This window comes from Eriocheir sinensis, unplaced genomic scaffold (genome assembly GCF_024679095.1).
Source record: "Eriocheir sinensis breed Jianghai 21 unplaced genomic scaffold, ASM2467909v1 Scaffold228, whole genome shotgun sequence".
NCBI classification, from domain to species: domain Eukaryota; kingdom Metazoa; phylum Arthropoda; class Malacostraca; order Decapoda; family Varunidae; genus Eriocheir; species Eriocheir sinensis.
Genome location: NW_026111530.1, coordinates 149,906 through 169,946, shown reverse-complemented (window position 1 = coordinate 169,946; position 20,041 = coordinate 149,906). Strand labels below are relative to the sequence as shown.

Sequence of the window (20,041 nt, the reverse complement as noted above, 5' to 3'; positions counted from 1 at the left end):
GCCACGAGACTGAAGTGTAACATAAAAAGTCACCATACACTAACCTGACCCAGAAGACCCGCCCGTTCGTCCATAGCTACAGCAACTGATTGGCTGGATGAAAGAAGGTTGGAATTAGGAGTCAGTGTTACCTTGGGGCGAGGGGGAGGGACAGACAAAAAGCGATCTACTGGTACATAGAGATACCAATCATACAACGTTGACCCCCAGATATCAACTTAATCACGAGATGGACGATAACTGACGCTTGATAACTGCATCGATAACAACCATAACACACAGTCCAGGGGAGGCGGTGTCTGAATGGTTAGCGTGCAGGTACCGCGTTCGCCGCATTCTGGACGATGCGGGTTCGAATCTGCAGCTACCACCTGGGATTTTTCAGTCACCGTCGAATGGTCTAAAGGTGCTATCACACGGGCAACTTTACTGACATCTTGCCGCCAATACAGGCATCTTGCCGCCAGTATTGGTGGCAAGGCGCCGCCAACCACGAGACGCCAATGATCGTCATCTTGATGCCAGTACTGGCGTCTTTGTTTTTAATGTTTTTTTTTTTTTTTACAACAAAGGAGACTGCTCTAGGGCACAAAAAAAGGAAACAATAATAAAAAAAAGCCTGCTACTCGCTGCTCCTACCAAAAAAAATCAAAAGAGGTGGCCGAAAGAGAGGTCAATTTCGGGAGGAGAGGTGTCCTGATACCCTCCTCTTGACAGAGTTCAAGTCGGAGGCAGGAGGAAATACAGATGAAGGAAGATTGTTCCAGAGCTTACCAGCGTGAGGGGTGAAAGAGTGAAGATGCTGGTTAACTCTTGCATAAGGGGTTTGGACAATATAGGGATGAGCATGAGTAGAAAGTCGTGTGTAGCGGGGCCGCGTGAGGGGGGGAGGCATACAGTTAGCAAGTTCAGAAGAGCAGTAAGCGTGAAAATAGCGATAGAAGATAGAGAGGCAACATCGCGATGGAATTTAAGAGGTAGGAAACTATCCGAAGGAGGAGGAGAGCTGATGAGACGAAGAGCCTTAAACTCCACTCTGTCCAGAAGAGCTGTGTGAGTGGAGCACCCCCACACGTGAGATGTTAACATTCTCTCAGCTGTTGTGTGGGCACTGTCTAGCCATGGAGCAAATCATTTGGTCCAAAGATGCTTTTGCCACCCTCTGTGAGCTCTATCGGGAAAACAAGTGTCTGTGGGACACCAGGGATGAAAACTATTCGGAGAGAAATATGAAGAGAGCGGTTTTCAAGAAATTAGCAGAAGCTCTGAAGGAGTATCCCAACAATATGAGCCACGATGCACAAATTAAGTCCAATTCGGGGAAGACATCTCCTGCGGTCACGGTCTATCCTGCTTGTTTTGATCTGTGCTGAGGCCGAAAACATCTGCTGCGAGTGTGATAGGAAGAGCGCTCCTTGCCACCGGTACCGGCGGCTAGATGCCAATAAAAGACACCAGAAAATGTCCGTGTGACAGCACCTTAAGACTACCCACATGCTGTCCTGAGGACCCTTATCAACCCTGACTCTAGAGGAACTGTCCAAGAGAATAAAAAAATAGCTCCAGGGGGTACCATAAACCAAGAATAGATGGCGCCACTATAAACACTTGTCTGCACCATGACGGGTTTGGGCCGACCACCAGACCCCTAATGAGAGCTTGCCGGCGCTATAGGCCAGAACGTTAAAAAAAAAGTCCTACGATATGGGATAAATATTGTTTGAAAGGTAAACAACAAAGAAAAAAGAGAGAAAATTTGTCACGAGTTGAGAGCTGATGTCACATAACCTGTTAAAACATACACACACAAAATAATCTAAGAATTTAAATGAAGGTGATGAAAAAAAAAAAACTTGCACATTACTCAAAATTACATCCAACAAAGAGAAAAAAAGACGACAGCTTAAATAAACTGAAAATGAGACACTGCGTCCTAATTCTTCTCTCTCTCTCTCTCTCTCTCTCTCTCGTTTTTTTTTAAACAAATTTTTACAGAAAAAGGAGGCTCAAAATTACACTTTTTCGGTAAAATTATTCTAAGAGCCTGTGTATGGGACAAATTGAATTTCCGAATGTTGAAACATTCAAGCATACAAATACAAAAATACGAAAAAAATAAAGAAAAACATGTAAAAACAATATCGAATAATGTTCTCTCTCTCTCTCTCTCTCTCTCTCTCTCTCTCTCTCTCTCTCTCTCTCTCTCTCTCTCTCTCTCTCTCATCCCTCTCCCATCCCTCTCCCATCCCTCTCCCATCCCTCTCCCATCCCTCTCTTCCTCCCTCTCCCCCTCCCTCTTCTCTGTCTCCGCATTCAGTAACTCATTTTAATAACAACACCGATCTCGCCGAAGTATACGAGTGGCGGCGGTCGTAAGTAAGAACGCGCAATACCGTAATGTCGGAGGCACGTCAGAGGAGAAAGGAAGCCTAATAATAATGCCGCGAGGAGGGAAGGCCAGCAACAAGGGGAGAAGAGAGTCATTCGTTGTCGCTGAAACTAAATACTGATGCTGCTGCTGCTGCTATAAGGGAAGGGAAGGGAAGGGTTGCGTGAGGAAAGGAGAAGAAAGGAAGATCAGAAGGAAGACCAGGAGGAGGAAGAAGAGGGTAGGTGAGGAGGAGAACGAGGGGATAGGAAGAAGAAGAAGAAGATGAAGAAGAAGAAGAAGAAGAAGAAGAAAGAAGAAAAAGAAGAAGAAGAAGAAAGAGGAAATTAAGAGAAAAGAAGACAAAAAGAAGAGAGTAAAGAAAAAAAGGAAGAAGAGGAAGGAGGACGAGGAGGAGAGGGAGGAAGAAGAGGGAAGGTGAGGAGAAGAAGAAAGGGGTATGAGGAGGAAGGAGAAGAAGAAAGAGGAAATTAAGAGAAAAGAAGAGGAAAAGGAAAGAGAGAGTAAAGAAAAAAAGGAAGAGGAGGAAGGAGGACGAGGAGGAGTTTAAGGAAGAAGAGGGAAGGTGAGGAGAAGAAGAAAGGGGTATGAGGAGGAAGGAGAAGAAGAAAGAGGAAATTAAGAGAAAAGAAGACTAAAACGAAAGAGAGAGTAATGAAAAAAAGGAAGAAGAGGAAGGAGGATGAGGAGGAGAGGGAGGAAGAAGAAATGAAGGGAAAGGAAGTTGAGGAGGAGCGAGAGAAGAAAAATAAGAGAGAGAAAGGAAGATGAGGAGGAGAGGGAGGAGGAGAGGGTTACATGGAAAGAGGGAAAATGAAAAGACAAATATGAAAAGAAACACTAAGAGAAGATAAAAAAAGAGAAAACATGAGAGATAAAGGAAAATGAGGAGGAGAGAGAGATAGGGAAAGGACTTGAAAGAAGGAATAAAGAAAAAAAAGAAACAAAAAATGAGAAAGAAAGTAAGAAAGTAGGAGAGGAAGAAAGGAAGGAAGGAAGGAAGGCTGCTGTTAGATGAGGGGGGAGGGATAAAGAAAACATAACAGACAAGTGCAGGGCCAGCAGGTAGCAAGGCGGACTGCTGGCCAAGAGTTGACAGCCGCCTTTAGAACACATACACCCACCCACTGCCCCCAAAACACACACCTGGCCCGTGAATATGCGAGGGGTCGGTGAGGTCGAGGAGAGGGCAGGGAGTGCTTAACAGGCGGCCAGCAGAGAGGAAGGAAGAAGAGGTAATGCCAGGAAGGGGAAAGCTACGAGAGAAAGAGGAATGCAGAGTAAAGAGGCAGGAGGGAGGAGCAGTGGAAGAAGGCAAAGAGAGGATCGAGGAAAGAGGAGACAGAGAGTTGGGCAGGGAATAGGATACAGAAGGGGACGCATAAATGAACTCATGGACGGAGGTGAGAAGTGACGAAAGAGAGACACAGAAAGGGGAACAAGAAATGAAGCACGATAGACGGGGGAAAAGAAGAGGTTAGAGAGACGGACGCAGATGGGGACGCATAAATGAACACATGGACGGAAATGACAAGATATGAAAGAGAGAGATAGAAAGGGGAACAGGAAATGAAGCACGGTGGAGGGAGGAGAATGGGTTGGCAGGAAGGGTGAGGAAAGTTAGGGAATGGAAGACAGACGTGAGGAATGAAGGAGAGAGGTGAGGGAAGGTGACAGTGAAGAGAACAAAAAAAAAACAGCGGGGAAAGAACAAAAAGCAGTAGGAAATATGGATAAAACGTGGCAGTAGAAAAAAGAGGAAGAGGAAGAGAAGTAGGAGGGGCATGAAAGGGGAAGAAAATGTAAGGAGGAGGAAGCGCAAGAGCAGGAAGATAAGACTTGGAATATGAGAACTGAGGAAGAAAGGAATGGTATGGGGAAGGAGCAGAGGAAGGTTGATGAGGAGGAGAAGGAAGAGCAGGAAGAGGAGGAGCATGAGAGGGGAAGGAAAGTGAAGGAGGAGAAGCTAGAGCAAGAAGATTATGATGAGAAGAGAAGGAATGATAACGAGAAGAAGGAGCAGAGGAAGGTTGATGAAGAGGAAAAGAAAGAGTAGGAAAATGAGAAGGGGAAGGTAGTTAAAAGTGATGATGAGGAGGAGGAGCAAGAAAAGAATAATTAAACTGGGAAGATGAGAACCGAAGAGAAGGGAAGGCATGGTAAGGAGAAGCAGGACGGTGGATGAGACGGAGCACGAAGAGTAGGAGGAAGAGGAGGAGGAAAAAGGGGTAAGGGTAATGTTTCTCACCTGTCCAGAAGGGCCGGGGAGCCACAGGTGTAGGAAGGACACGAGCTCCGCCAACTTGATTAAAACTGTGGACATAAAAGAGAAAATTGCGTCAGGGGAAACTTTAATAACACGAACGAAAAAAAAAGAGAAAAAAAAAAGAGAACACAAAGACTTTCCGTGTATCTGTTGTAAGTTGGCGATTTGTGAAAATGAGATTGTTCTATTCCCTGGTGGAAGGGGGGGGGAGAGAGAGAGAGAGAGAGAGAGAGAGAGAGAGAGAGAGAGAGAGAGAGAGAGAGAGAGAGAGAGAGAGAGAGAGAGAGAGAGAAAATGTAAAAAAGAAAAAAAGAGTAAAGGTATGCATTGTCTACGCAAGGATAGCTTTAAACTCAGACAAATGCAATAAACAGTAATTCAAGGGCCAACATCAAGAGGAAATATTAAAAACGAAGAGGAATTTAAATACTACAACCTTCACGGGACATTAAACACGGAGGAAAACGATATTAATTTGCGACACATTCCACAGAAGAAAAAATTGCGCCTGACATGACTACGGTTTTTAATTTGCCACGTTTTGCATTAAAAGCCTTCCCCTCGCCCACCTTCACCCCCCTTTCCCTCTCTTCCCTCTTCCCCACATCTCCCTCCTTCACCTCCCCTAAAAACACGTATAAATTATAAAGATGCACCACTTCCCTCCTTTTCCCACCTTCGCCCCCCTTTCCCTCTCTTCCCGCCTTCCCCATATCTCCCTCCTTCACCTCCCTTAAGAACACGTAGAAATTATAAAGATGGCCAACTGCCCTCCTTTTCCCCTCTCAAAAAACACGGACTACTGACTGACAGACGAACGACCTTATTTCGCGACACCGGTTCTGGAAGTAAACCTATCAAAAAAATGGGACACTGGGTTTGTAAAAATGTTAAATCCATCCATCACACTTTTTTCCCCAAGCCATCAGCCGAACGTTTATTTTTTCAGACATCAGGGAAACGTTTTTTTTTTTTTTTTTTAGCAGCCAAACTTTTTTTTTTTTTTTTTGCCGCTGCGAGACACGAGGCGGGCCATTAGCGGCGGGCGTCAATTTCACCGTCCTCAAACTTTTCGGCGACAAATATTCCGACTGGCACTCACGCGGCACTCACTCCGCCTTAAATGGATGCACACGCCGGCATAAATAACGCTGATGTGTCTCTCTCCCTCTCTGTCTCTCCTTCCGTCCATTCATTTGGCAATCTATCTACCTGTCTGTCTGTCTGTCGGTCTGTTCGGTTATCTGCCACCTCTTTGTTTATCTATGTCTGTCTGTCAGTCCGTCCATGCATCTCTCTCTCTATCTACCTCTGTTCGTTTATTTATCACCTATTCATCTATCTATGACTGTCTGCCAGTCCGTCCACCCATCAATCTGTCTATCTATCTACGTTCGCTTATTTTTTTTACAGCAAGGGAGACAGCTCAAGGGCACTAAAACAAAGCAGCAACAACAAAAAAAAAGCCCGCCAGGTGCTGCCCCAACAAAAGAGAGGTCAGTTTCGGGGAAAGATGTGTCCTGACACTCCTCTCTTGAAAGAGGTCAAGTCATAGGCAGGAGGAAATTCACACAAAGGAAGGCTGTTCAAGAGTCTACAAGAAGAAGGGATAAAAGAATGAAGATGCTGGTTAACTCTTGCAAAAGGGAATCCCCCCCCGTAGTCTATTTTTCAACATAAAGAGGTTCAGTAGCTGTGCTTTCAACAGTGGTAGGCTATCACGTTCGAGGCGCTAGTTAAGTAGAAATATTGGTGGAATGAACACAGACACAGGCAAAGAGAGATGGATGTATCGATGGAGACATTTAGGTTGTTTATGCAAGCACGTGAATAGATAGATAGATAGGAAGATGATATCTAAGCGAAAAGAGATATATAGACAAATAGATGGAAGAACCGACAGTTATTGATTGATAGGTAGGGGATAGACGACCAAATAGAGGTGGATAGACAGGTAGATTAATGGAGGGAGAGTCAGACAGGTGTAGATAGATAGGTAGGGATAAATGACCGAATTAAGGTGGATAGACAGATAGATGGATGGAGGGAGGGAGGGACAGACATAGACAGAGAGGTAGGTGATAGCTACCGACAGATAGATAGACAATTAGATGGGTGAATAAATGGAGGAACAGACAGACATTTATTGATAGATAGGTGATAGATAACCGAACAGAGATAAATATATAGATCGAAGGATGGACGGAGAGACAGAAAGCCACCAATAGATGGATAAGTGATAAACCTATCAACAGTGGTGTCCCGCAGGACTCTATTCTATCTCCCATTCTCTGTTATTCATCAATGATCTTTCCACAATCAACTGTCCTAACCACTCATTCGCTGAAGACTCAACTCTGCATTATTCAACTTCTTTTAGCAGAAGACCCTCCAAACAGGATTTACAAGACTCCAGACTGGAGGCTGCAGAATGCTTAACCTCAGACCTTGCTATCATTTCTGATTGGGGTAAGAGGAACCTGGTGTCCTTCAACGCCTCAAAGGCTCAATTTCTCCACCTATCAACTCGGCCCAATCTTTCAAACACATATCCCCTATCCTTAGACAAAACTCAACTGTCACAACTGTCACCTTCTACACTAAACATCCTCAGTCTATCCTTAACACAAAACCTTAACTGGAAACTTCACATCTCCTCTCTTACTCAATCAACTTCCTCGAGGTTAGGCGTTTTGTATCGTCTCCGGCAGTTATTTTCCCCGCACAGATGCTGTCCATATGCAAGGGCCTTGTCCGTCCTCGTACTGAGTATGCATATCATGTGTGGGGGAGCTTCACACACATAGCTTTCTTGGAAAGAGTGGAGTCTAAGGCTCTTCGTCTCATCAACTCCCCTCCTCTTACTGAAAATCTCCTACCTCTTAAATTCCTCCGCATTGTTGCCTCTCTTTCTATCTTCTATCGACATTTTCATGCTGATTGCTCTTCTGAACTTGTTAAATGAATGCCTCCCCCCTTCCCGCGGCCCCGCTGCACTCGACTTTCTACTTTTGCTCTCCCCTACACTGTCCAAATCCCTTATGCAAGAGTTAACCAGCATCTTCATTCTTTTATCCCTTCTTCTTGTAAACTCTTGAACAGCCCTCCTTTGTGTGAATTTTCTCCTGCCTATGACTTATTTTTAGCTCTAATCTGACCTGAGAATTAGAAATAAGGCCAAACAAGGATACACAAAGACATTAAGAGACTACAAAGAGGAGGATGAGGAGGAGCAATTGCAGGAAAATACGAGTTTGTGGGTAAGAGCAAAGGACAGAATAATAAGTTCCTATAAGTAAGCTTTTCACCAACATGGCTTACCGTTTCATGCTCTTACATGCTTCCACGATCTATACACTCTCACGACCCCTCTTACGGGACGAGCCTGAACAAAGACGCCACCACTATCGATGTTCCCGGCCACGGACAAAAGGCTGATGGATAAGAACACACTCCCGACAACCTGCTCGTTCAATCAGCGCCATCTAGAAGCCACTTAACCTCCAGCCAGAGCCCTCGTGACGTCCCCCTACCTGTACCTACTCAGCTTTATTATATTGCCGGCAAGTCACAAATCCGTAACTAGTCCCTCAAAATACCTCGCAATTGGCCGGAGTAAAGGTTCTAAATACCCAGTCAGCTTAAATGAAAAACTTCCCGATTAATATCATCAGCAAACATTCTCCCTGTAAAGTCTACCAATCTCGAGCCAGCCCCCTTTAAGGTGAGCCAATTATCAGCCAGTCCCCCGTGCAGCCCCGCCAGGGTCCAGCTAGTACCCGCCGAGCCTTGCCTCTGAAGCCCCGACATCCAAAAGGGCAACGCTAATTAAATACGATGGGCGGATACCTTAGAGTTTCTGATGATACATATATATCTTTAGTAGTAGTAGTAGTAGTAGTAGTAGTAGTAGTAGTAGTAGTAGTAGTAGTAGTAGTAGTAGCATTCAATTGCCGTTACTGCAAAAAATTACTGCTTATACTCCTACTTTTACTACTACTATTACTATTACTACTACTACTACTACTACTACTACTACTACTAATAATAATAATAATAATAATAATAATAATAATAATAATAATAATAATAATAATAATAATAATAATAATAATAATAATAATAATAATAATAATAATAATAATAATAATAATAATAATAATAATAATAATAATAATAATAATAATAATAATAATAATAATAATAATAATAATAATAATAATAATAATAATAATAATAATAATAATAATAATAATAATAATAAAAATAACGCTACTGTTGCTATGGTGTATGCTGATGCCGATGCTAATGGTTATAATACTACTGCTTCTGATGGTGGTGGTGGTAGTAGTGGTGGTGGTCGTGGCGGTGATTGTAGTAGTGGTGATGGTGGTGGTGGCGGTGGTGGTGGTGGTGATGATGATGCTATTTTCGTCCTCGTCAGTCATCTCGGTTGTTGGTGTTATTGATCTGAGGGTAACAAGACCGGATTTTGATGTTCCAGTCTTAAGCCGCCTTCCTTTGCTCCTCCTCCTCCAATTACCACCTCAGCATCCATCTCTCTCTCTCTCTCTCTCTCTGTTTCCCTTCCATTCGTTTCCCTTCCCTTCGTTTCCCTTCCCTTCGTTTCCCTTCCCTTCGTTTCCCTTCCCTTCCCTTCCCTTCCCTTCCCTTCCTTTCCCTTTTCCACCCATCCTCTTCCCTCCCCTTTTCTTCCTTTCCCTTCTCTTCCCTTCATTCTTCTTTCCCTCCCTTCCCTTCCTTTTAATTCCCTTTCATTCTCATGTCTTCCATCCCATGCCCTCCTCTACCCTCCCCTCCAATTTTTCCCCCTCCCTTCCTCTTCCCTTCCTTCCCTCCCCTTCATTCCCCTTCTTCGTCCTCTGATTTTTGGCCACTGACCCCTTCTGCGTTCCCTCTTTTATCTAGACATTTATTTATTGCGCTTTCTATTCCTCCAGATATTCCCCACCCATCCTTATCAGTCCATACTCTCTCTCCGGACCTGACAAAGTATATCCTATACGGCTTAAAGAAACAAAGAGCGAAATACTCCTCCCTCACTACTGCATTCAATATGTCCTTGCGACAAGGCATCGTCCCTTTGGATTGGAAAAGCCTAACGTGACACCGATTTTAAGAAAGGAGACAAAAATACCAGGTAACTACCGACCCATTAGTCTAACTTCAATTGTAGGTAAGCTACTGAGAGCATAATTAGAGACAAAATTGTGAGTTACCTCGAAAGCCACTCATTAAATGGAGATTCACAACATGGCTTCCGTAACAAAAGATCCTGCCTGTCAAACCTACTGACCTTTTATAACGATCTCTTCTCAATTTATGACGTAACCAAATCAGTGGATGTAGTCTATCTTGATTTCCAGAAAGCGTTTGATAAAGTCCCACATCATAAATTACTTTATAAATTAAAGCAAATAGGCATTGGCGGTCAAGTAAACCAATGGATCGCGAATTGGTTGAGCAACAGACAACAAAGAGTTGTGATTGAAGGATTTAGCTCAGAGTGGGCGCCGGTCACTAGTGGCGTCCCTCAGGGCTCGGTTCTGGCCCAGTGCTCTTCATTATTTACATCAACGATGTGGATGTTTGACTCAATAATCGCATTAGTAAATTTGCAGACGACACAAAGATTGGTAACTCGGTTCTCACTGACGAAGACAGGCAAAGCCTCCAAGAGGATTTGCACAAAATTTCAGCTTGGTCGGATAAATGGGAGATGCCCTTTAACGTAGACAAGTGCCAGGTCCTTCAAGTTGGAACAAAAAATAAGAAGTTCGATTACGAAATACTCGGCGTTAAACTCACAAGCGTTCAATGCGTTAAGGACCTGGGGATTAAAATCGCGTCAAACCTCAAATTCTCACATCAATGCATCGATGCAGCAAATAAAGCGAACAGAATGTTGGGCTTCATTAAAAGGAGCTTTTTATTCAAGAATAAAGATGTAATACTTCCGCTCTACAATAGCTTAGTCAGACCCCACTTGGAATATGCGGTACAGTTTTGGTCTCCCCCACCATGCAAAGGACATTGCTAAACTAGAAGGTGTTCAGCGTCGAGCAACAAAATGATCCCTTCCTTGCGCAACAAATCCTACGAAGAAAGGCTTTCCACCCTTAACATGTTCTCTTGAGAAACGTCGCCTCCGAGGAAAACTGATCGAATGTTTTAAAATACTTAATGGTTTCACGAATGTAGACGAACAAAATTGTTTATGATCGATGACACTTTGCGAACTAGGAACAATGGCGCAAAACTCAAATGTAGACAAGTAAATTCAGACTGCACCAAATTTTTCTTCACCAACGTTGTAGTGCGAGAATGGAATAAGCTCCCACCATCAGTGGTCCAGTGTAACACGATTGACTCCTTTAAAAACAAGCTCGACCGTCACTTCCTTCAACTTAATATTAACTAGAGTAGAAAACCAACGTTTTGGAGCCATCTGATTAATGTAAAATCACTTAGGTTTAAGGACAGACCACCAAGTCTGGACCATGGGGTCTGTGTGGTCTGATTTTCTATGTAAATCTATGTAAATCTCTCTCTGTCTCTCTCTCTCTCTCTCTCTCTCTCTCTCTCTCTCCTCCTCCTCCTCCACAGGTAATTGTAAGGCTTTTAATAGGGCGTAGACTAAAGAACTCTCCTGGAGGCTCAACGGTATAAGGTAAGTGTCCTGCTGGGGGGCTGAAGGAGGCTGGAAGGAGGGAGGGAGGGAAGAAGAGAGGGAGTAACGGAGTAAAGAAGGGAAGGAAGATGTGGGTGGAATTGTGAAACCAGGAAAGGAGAGGTAGGCGAAGATGGGAAGGAGGGAATGGTAGGAGTGGAAGAGAAGAAGGGAAGAAAGGAAGGGAAAAGTGGGTGAGGGTGGGAAGACAGGAGAGGAGAGAGGGGAAGGAAAAGACGAGGGAAAGGGGGCAGGAGAGGGTTGGTAAAGATGGAATGGCAGAAAAGATGAGAGGGAGGGAAGAAAGGATAAAGGAAAGGAATTAATGGGAAGGAAAAGAGAAAACAAAAGCGAAGGATAAATAGAAGGATGGAAGGAGGAGGGAAAGAAGAGGTAAAGGGAGGCAAAGCTAGTTGAGGAGAGGAAGTGAATGAGGAAGGGAGAAAATGAGAAAGGGAGGAAGTAAATGAGGAAGGGAGGAATACAATGAGAAGTAAATAGGAAGTAGGCAGAGAGAGAGGAAAAGTGAGGGACGGAATGGAAGGAAGGCACAGAGGGAGGAGGAAACCGGAAGAAGGAGGAAATATGAGGGAGTGAGGAAGGGAGAAAATGAGAAAGGGAGGAAGTAAATGAGGAAGGGAGAAATTCAATGAGAAACAAATAGGAAGTAGGCAGAGAGAGAGGGAAAAGTGAGTGACGGGATGGAAGGAGAAAGGAAAGAAGAGGTAAAGGAAGGCAAAGCTAGGTGAAGAGAGGGAGTGAATGAGGAAGGGAGAAAATGAGAAAGGGAGGGAGTAAATGAGGAAGGGAGGAATACAATGAGAAACAAATAGGAAGTAGGCAGAGAGAGAGGAAAAAGTGAGTGACGGGATGGAAGGAAGACTCAGAGGGAAGAGGAAAACGGAAGGAGGAAATTTGTAGGAAAGTAAATATTCATGGACTCGGAATGGGGAGGGGAAGGGGAGGGGAAGGGGAGGGGAAGGGGAGGAAGAAAGAGACGGAGGAGACAAAACAGGGTCAAGGGCAGAGATAGGAGAGCAGTGGATGGCGAGGAAAAATGAGAAAAGTTGCTGTAAGAGAGAAAACAGAAGAGAAGCAAATAGCGGAAGGATGGCGAGAGAAAATTAGGGTGACCATTTTTAGAGGGAGAAAAATATGAAGGCTGAAAGTAAAGGGAGGAAAGGCGATGGAAAATATAGGTGGAGACAAAGAGAAGAGGGAAATATAACAGAAAAAAATAACTCGATGGAAAGGGAGGAAAGTGAGAGGCACAGACGAGGAAAAGGTAAAGAGAGGAAGACAGACGATAGGAAATAATAAAGGAAAGAGAGAGAAGAAGTAAAGGTGAAGTGAAGGGAAAAAATATATACGCTCTTAAGCCGAAAAATCGTGTATTGGAAATCTAAGCTAAAGATCAGAAAATAAGAAAGAGGAGGCAGGGAGATGCTGATAAGGGGAGGAGGCTGGGAGGAGGGAAGATGCTGATAAAGGAAGATAGGGAGCAAAGGACGATAAAGAGATGTGATATGACAAGAGGGAAGATAAATAAAAGGAAAACGGAGTGAAAAAAAAGAAAAAAAGTAGGTCAAGGAGGAGAAAAGGGAAAAAAGGAAAAGAGGAAGAAAGGAGGGAAGGCCTGTGGTGAGGAGGAAAGGTAAGAGGGAAGAAGGGTTGTAAAGAAGGGAAGGGGAGGAAATGGAGTGAAGGGAAGAGTGATGGGCAGAGACGGGGAAGGAGGCTGAGGGGAGGGAAAGGAAAGAGAGAGTGAAGGAGAAGGATGGGAGGCGGAAATGGAAAGAAGGCGGGAGGGGAAGGAAGGAGAGAGGAGATGGGAGGGGAGAGAGAAGGGGGAGAGGGAGGGGTGTTTCTTTCAGACAGACAAATTGCGTCGGTCAGGTCAAGATGTGTGTTGACCTTCCGTGGTGTCGGTGGTCGAACACACACACACACACACACACACACACGCACACACACACGCACACACACACACACGGTCATGCACAAAGCTACATGCACGAAAAAACATACAAACACATATGCACAGGAATTTTCTCTCTCTCTCTTGTTTCTGTTTTGGTTATTGCTGTTCCGTCGCTTTATTATGTGTCGTCAGCGTTGTGTTCGGCGTGTTATTGCGAGACGTTTTTTTTATCGTTATGGTTAGACAATTACTTTTTTTTCATTCGTGTGTTGCCTTCTGACTTCCGCTGCATTATTGTTTGTGTGCGTGCGTGTGTGCGTGTGTGCGCCGTTGTTTTACCGTCATTGTTATTGCGTGTGTTGACTCTGATTCTTGTCTGGATGGTTTATCGAGTGTTGCTTTTGTTGTCGCTGTTGTTATCACATGTCGGGGTTTGGCTTTCTCTGGTGGCTGAGCTGACATGTCAAACACACACACGGCGATTATAGTAACACACAGTAGCGGGAACTCAGTGTGTGTGTGTGTGTGTGTGTGTGTGTGTGTGTGTGTGTGTTTAGCATAGTTGTGTTGCCGCCAAATGCCGACACGCAATACAAAACTTGGCGCACACAAACGCAAGATCCGCCGCTAGCATCCTGGTATTGATCTGCTGAAGTGTTCGGCCGCCCGCCCGCCCCCTCCGGCTCTGGCTTGGGCTTCCATCGCCGCGTTTTGCTCCGTCAAGCTTCGGAGTGTTCAGTATCTTGAGAATGTTTTTATCGTGAATGTGGAGGTAAGAGGGAGGCGGTTGTTGTGGTAGCGGTGTGGGCGTGCGTGGCGTGGGCGGGGGGAGGGGGGTGACGGCAGGCGGCGGGCGGGCGGCGCGGGGCAGGAGGCGCCTCAGTATACGGGTGCAAGAGACGGCGTCGGCATGCTGCTACCTGTGTCCCGCGCCGCGCTCCTGCTGACGGTGCTGCTGGCGTCATGCCACGCCGCAAACATCACCACCCAGGGGCCCACCACCACCGCCGAGGCCACCACGCCCGCGCCCTCCACCACCACGCAGGAGGGGCAGGAGAATGTGAGTGTGACGACCCCCGAGACCACCTCCACCACGACAGCCAAGATCACGGCCGATAATGTGCTTGAAGAGGTGAGCCACCTGCTGGAGAAGCTGCGGGAGGTGGCGGCGTCCATGCGGGAGGCGCGGGAGGAGCACGAGCGGCTGGCGGAGGCGGTGGCCCAGGTAACGGCGGCCGTGAAGGACATGGGCGAGCACAACATGCACATCAAGAAGAAGGTCCGCAAGATGTCCAAGGGCCTCAAGAAGAACTCCCATAACAAGAAGATCAAGGACGGCATCAAGTCGCTGCAGCGTGACCACCAGCGCATCCTGCACGCCATGTCCCTCAGCGGCATCAACATCACGCGCCTCCACAACCACAACCACACCAAGCACAACCAGAGCCATCCCCGCCCCGCCAACCACAAGAACCAGCACGGGCGAAAGCGGAAGAACCATAACAAAGAGAACAACAACCACACCGCCACGGCCACCACGACCCCGCTACCGGAGAACGCCACCAAGAGCCCCGACCAGAAGGCCCTTGAGGAGGAGGTGGAGGGGGATGTGGTGAAGGAGGCGCTGACGGAAAAGAGAAAGGATGACGATGAGGTGGGAGGGTCGACGGACAACCTGATACCTGAACTGGTGGTGGACCCGCCCTCGGCCACCGACCCCCCGCTGCCCGCCGACTGCACGGAGGTGTTTCAGAGAGGGAACTGGACTAGCGGCGTGTATGTCGTGCAGCCGCAGGGACTCCAGCCTATCAAGGTAAGCCACTCTCACACACACACACACACACACACACACACACACACACACGCACATTTCTCAAGTGTCTTAGGAGGCGTGTTTCCCGGGAAGACAGCCGCGAGGAATTCCAATACATGTTTGGGAGTTGAGTTCTCCCCGCCGCCTGCCTCCTCTTGACGCCGTCTCGCCGCAACACAGAGCCACAGCACTCAGCGACACCGCTTACCTGTGACAGCATGCACACACCTGGCGCCCCTCCTACCCCCTGCCCCCCCTCAACAAACATACACACAATCCGAAGGGGAAAAGTGGTGGGACAAAGGAAAGGAAGGGAAGGATGGGAAAGGAAAGGTGAGGAGATAAGATAAAGTAACTGGACTCGCTGAAACACAAAGGAGAGAGAAAGGGATGAAAGGGAAGAGGAATGGGAAAGGAAAATTGAAGATATAGAAATAAAGTAACTGGAGGAGGAATGCTAGCGAAATGGTATGAAAAGTGGAGAAAAGTATGGACAGACACGAAAGAGAAGAGGAAAGGATAAAGGGAGAGAAAGGAAAACGGAAACAACGTCCGTATAACACTAAAAAAAAGAGGAGAGAGAGAGAGAGAGAGAGAGAGAGAGAGAGAGAGAGAGAGAGAGAGAGAGAGAGAGAGAGAGAGAGAGAGAGAGAGAGAGAGAGAGAGAGAGCAGATAAACAAGAAACGGCCACTAAATATTGCACTTCCAAGAAACGAGGAAAGGAGAGCTTCATGCGCCCAACTTCATACGCAACTTTGAAGAAAAAAAAAAAAGAGGAAACAGACCAGGACTTGCGAGGAGGAGGAACACGAGAAAAAGAAATGGAAATGTGTAAAGAAGGAAACGTGGACGAGATCAGAGGAAAGACAGGAAAGGGAGGGAAGGGAGGAAAAGGAGACTCTGGGTAAAGGGAACGAGAAGGCAGGAAAAAAAGGGAGCCAGGAACGAGGGTCGAGGAGGGGAAGGGACGGGAGGGGAAACAGAGGAACAGGAAATGGAAACGACGGAAGGAGAGGGAAAAAAAACAGAAAGGGAAGGTAGGGAGAGAGAGGACCAGGAGGAGGAGGATAGAGTTCACGTCATTAGTAAAAGGAAAGGGAAAGGAGAATGGAGTGGAGAGAGAGAGATGGGAAGGTATAAATCACGGAATGACCACCTTATCTGAGAGTCGAGGCGTGTGTGTGCGTGTGTGTGTGCGTGGGGGGGGGGGGTTGGTGGGTGTGTGTATTACCTCCCCAACCCTTCATTATAATAGCTCACACTTCAGCGATCCTCGAGGTAACGGCGTAACTTTCCTTAACAAAAACACGAACAAACTTTTTCTAAGCCTCTGTTCATCCTCCTCTTATCTCATTCTTTTCCCTGGGCTCCTGTCACTGTCTACGCCCTACTACTACTACTACTACTACTATTACTACTACCACTACTACTACTACTACTACTACAACTACTACCACGGCTACTACTTCCACCACGACAACGGTGACGACTTCTATAATCGACTTCGCATACTGGAACACATAGACATGGAAAGGCAGAGAGACAGACAGACAGAGACAAAGGGACAGACTGGTGTTACAGACTTCACGCTCCAGAAACACAATTACACGAATCGACAGGAAATAAAGAGCTTCATTGACAGGTGTCGGACGCGAGACAACTGTTTCCCGCGACACCTGCACGCACACACACACACACACACACTTTAACCCTTTCCCTACCTTCCTTCCCTCCCCAAAACACACACCCTTCCCTCCCTTTCCTTAGCTTGTTCCCCATCTCCCTTTCATCTCTTCCTCCCCTTCCCTACTCATCCTCTTCCACCCCTTCCTTGCTTTGTCCTCCTATCCCTTTCATCTCATCCTCCCCTTCCCTACTCCTCCTCTTCTTCCACCCCCTTCCTTTGCTTGTCCTCCTCTCCCTTTCATCTCATCCTCCCCTTCCCTACTCATCCTCTTCTTCCACCCCCTTCCTTTGCTTGTCCTCCTCTCCCTTTCATCTCATCCTCCCCTTCCCTACTCATCCTCTTCTTCCACCCCCTTCCTTTGCTTGTCCCCCTCCCCCTTTCATTTCTTCCTCCTCTTCCCCCTTACTCATTGCTTACCTGCCACCAATAGCTTTAACCTGATCTTATGAATTGCCCCTTACTTCTACTCCCCCTTATCCCCTCTTCCTCTTATTTCTCTCCCTCCATCCCTCTCTCCTCCCGTTGCTACCGTCTCTCCTTTTCTCTCTCTCAGTTTTTCTCTCGGTCTTTCTCTATCCTCCTATCTCTCACAATGCGATGTTTGAGGAGCTTTGTTTTAGCCCTCCTTCTGTTTCCCTTTTCAATCCCTACCTCCACCTCTTTTCCTCCTCCTCCTCCTCCTCCTCCTCCTCCTCCTCCTCCTCCTCCTCCTCCTCCTCCTCCTCCTCCTCCTCCTCGGTGGCGCCACTGATTACGGGAAAACATTTACCTTTCCTCTGATCCACTTATATTATTGACGTCAGAACCTCTCTACCTATCACCCATTGCCACTCCCCCTTTCTCTCACTCACCCTTTCTCTCCATTCCTTTCTCGCCTCCTTCTTACCTCCATTCCCATCGCCTTTCTTCTTTTTTCTTTCTCTACTCTACCTATCTCCAATTTCCTATCTTTCACTACCTTCCCCCTCCACATTTCTCTCTTTTCCACCCTGTTTTTTCTCCTTCCCTTACTCCCTATCCTTACACTTTCCTCTCTCCCCCCTTTCCTCTTCACTGACATCTCTTTCTCTCTCTCTTCCACCTCATTTTTTTTTTCCCCTGCCCTCTTTTTTCTCTCCCTCTCCCTCCCTTTAATCCCTTCCATCTCAGCTTTCCCTTCCTCTCTCTCCCTTCCACCTCATCACTTCTCCCTCTCCCTACCTACCTATCCTCACCTAGTCTCTCCTTCCCTGTCTCCCTTACCATCCCTCCCTCTTCCTATCTACCTCCTGACCTCTTCTCTCTCTCCCTGTCCCTCCCTCCATCTCTCCCCCCCCCAGCCCCCCTTAACCCCCGTCTAAGCATCCGTGATTGGTGTAGGAGATTGCCTATGATTGCCCCTGACAGAGTGACGTCACGGCCTGTTCGCTCCGTCTCACGTGTGTTTGTTTGTCTGACGTCACCGCCGAGACCCCGCCGCACCTGCTGACCGATGACGCAATGGGATACGCAATAGGAGACTTTACGTAGTGGGATTGGTGGGTACGTTTTTCTGTCTGTTTAGGGGAAGGGAGGAAAGGGAGGAGGAAGTTTATGGGGTAGAGGGGACAGGGAGAGGGAGGAGGAGTTGGAGGAGGACAAAAGAGGAAGAAAAGAAGGAAGGGAGAAGTGGATGATTGTAGTGAAGGGAAAAGGATATGGAACAAAGAAGAAAGGAAGGAGGAGGAAGGGGAAGGAGGAAAAGAAAGGAGAAGTTGGAGGAGAACAAAAGAGGAAGAAAAGAAGGAAGGGAGAAGAGGAAGATGTAGTGAAGGGAAAAGGATATGGAACAAAGAAGAAAGGAAGAAGGAGGAAGGGGAGGAAGGGAAAGAATGGAGGAATATGTAATGAAGGGAAAAGAAGATGGAACAGAGAGGAAAGGAAAAGGGAGGAAGAGAAAGGAGGAAGGATATGGAACAAAGAAAGGAAAAAGGAGGAATGGGAGAAAAGAAAAGAAAGGAGGAATATGTAGAGAAGGGAAAAGAAGATGGAACAGAGAGGAAAGGAAAAAGGAGGAAGAGAAAGGAGGAAGATGTAGAGAAGGGAAATGGATAATGGAACAGAGAGGAGAGGAGAGGGATAAAGAAGAGGAAGGAGGAAAAGAAGGAAGATGTTGTGATGGTAAAAGGATACTTATCAGAGGTAATAGGAAGTGGAGGTCGGATGAGAAAGAATGATGTTATATTAAAAGTAGATTGATTTGGAACACTGAGGAAATGGAGAGGGAGAAAGTTAAGGAAGGAAGAGCAAGGAGGAAGATATAGTAACGGAAAAGGATATGGAGCAGAGAGCAAAGAAAGAGGAAAAGGAGGGAGGAAGGAAGAGAAAGGAGGCAGACGTAATAAAGAGAAAATGATATGGAACAAAGAGGAAAGAGGAGGAAAGAAGAGAAAGGAGGAGGATATAGTGAAGGGAGAAGGATATTGAACAGAGAGAGGAAAGGAGAAGGAGGGAAGTGGAGAGAAGATGCGGTAAGGAGTAAAAGAAAGAAGGTAGACGGTAAAGAAAGGAAGACAAGGGGGAGAATAAATAAGGAGGGTAGGAAAGAGAGGAAGAAAATGGGAGGTGTAAAGAAGATAGGTAGGAAAGAAGGGAGGAGAAGGGGAAGGGGGGAGAAGGAGGGACTGACACCTGATTATGGTGACCGTTAGTCTGTTTCCGGTGGTGATGGTGGTGATGTGAAGGTGATGAGTGGTGATAATGGTGATGGATGGTGATGGGTGAGGTGTTTGTTTAGCATCCGTTTTCATATATGTGGTATTGGTTTGTTATTTATCAATCATCATCATCATCATCATAACATCTAAACTCTTGAATTAAACAAGATTTTTTTCCTTTAACCATATTCTTCATTTTTTCATTTTCTTTCACGTTATTGAGGGGAAGAAGGAAATAGAAGGAGATGGAGGAGGAGGAGGAGAGGAGGGGATCGAGAGGGAAGAGGAAGAGTGATGGAGAAAGGGGGGAGATGGAAGAGGGAGGAGGAGGAGGAGGGAGAGAGGAACAGGGAAGAAGAGGAGAGTGATGGAGAAAGGGAGATGGGAGGAAGGAAGGAAGAGAAAGGAAACAAACGAGAGGAAGAAGAGGGAAGAAGTGATGGAGAAAGGAGGAATGGAAGAGAAGGAAGGAGGAGGAGGAGGAAAAAGGAAACAAGAGGGGAAGAGAGAAAGAGTGATGGAGAAGGGAGATGGAAGAGGGAGCGTCTGGATGGGTGGAAGTGATAAGGGAGAAAGGGAAGGAAAAAATATAGGGTAG

General features: G+C 46.3%; 1 protein-coding gene across 1 annotated transcript in view; it reads left to right on the top strand.

Annotated features, from left to right (window-relative positions):
* The first annotated feature begins 14,122 nt into the window (after positions 1–14,122).
* Positions 14,123–20,041, top strand: part of LOC126990947 (uncharacterized) — a 67,296-nt gene continuing 61,377 nt past the window's right edge. The window contains exon 1 of the mRNA XM_050849571.1: positions 14,123–15,080. Within this exon, the coding sequence (XP_050705528.1) occupies positions 14,178–15,080 (903 nt within the window). The 5' untranslated portion in view covers positions 14,123–14,177. The remainder of the gene's footprint in view (positions 15,081–20,041) is intronic.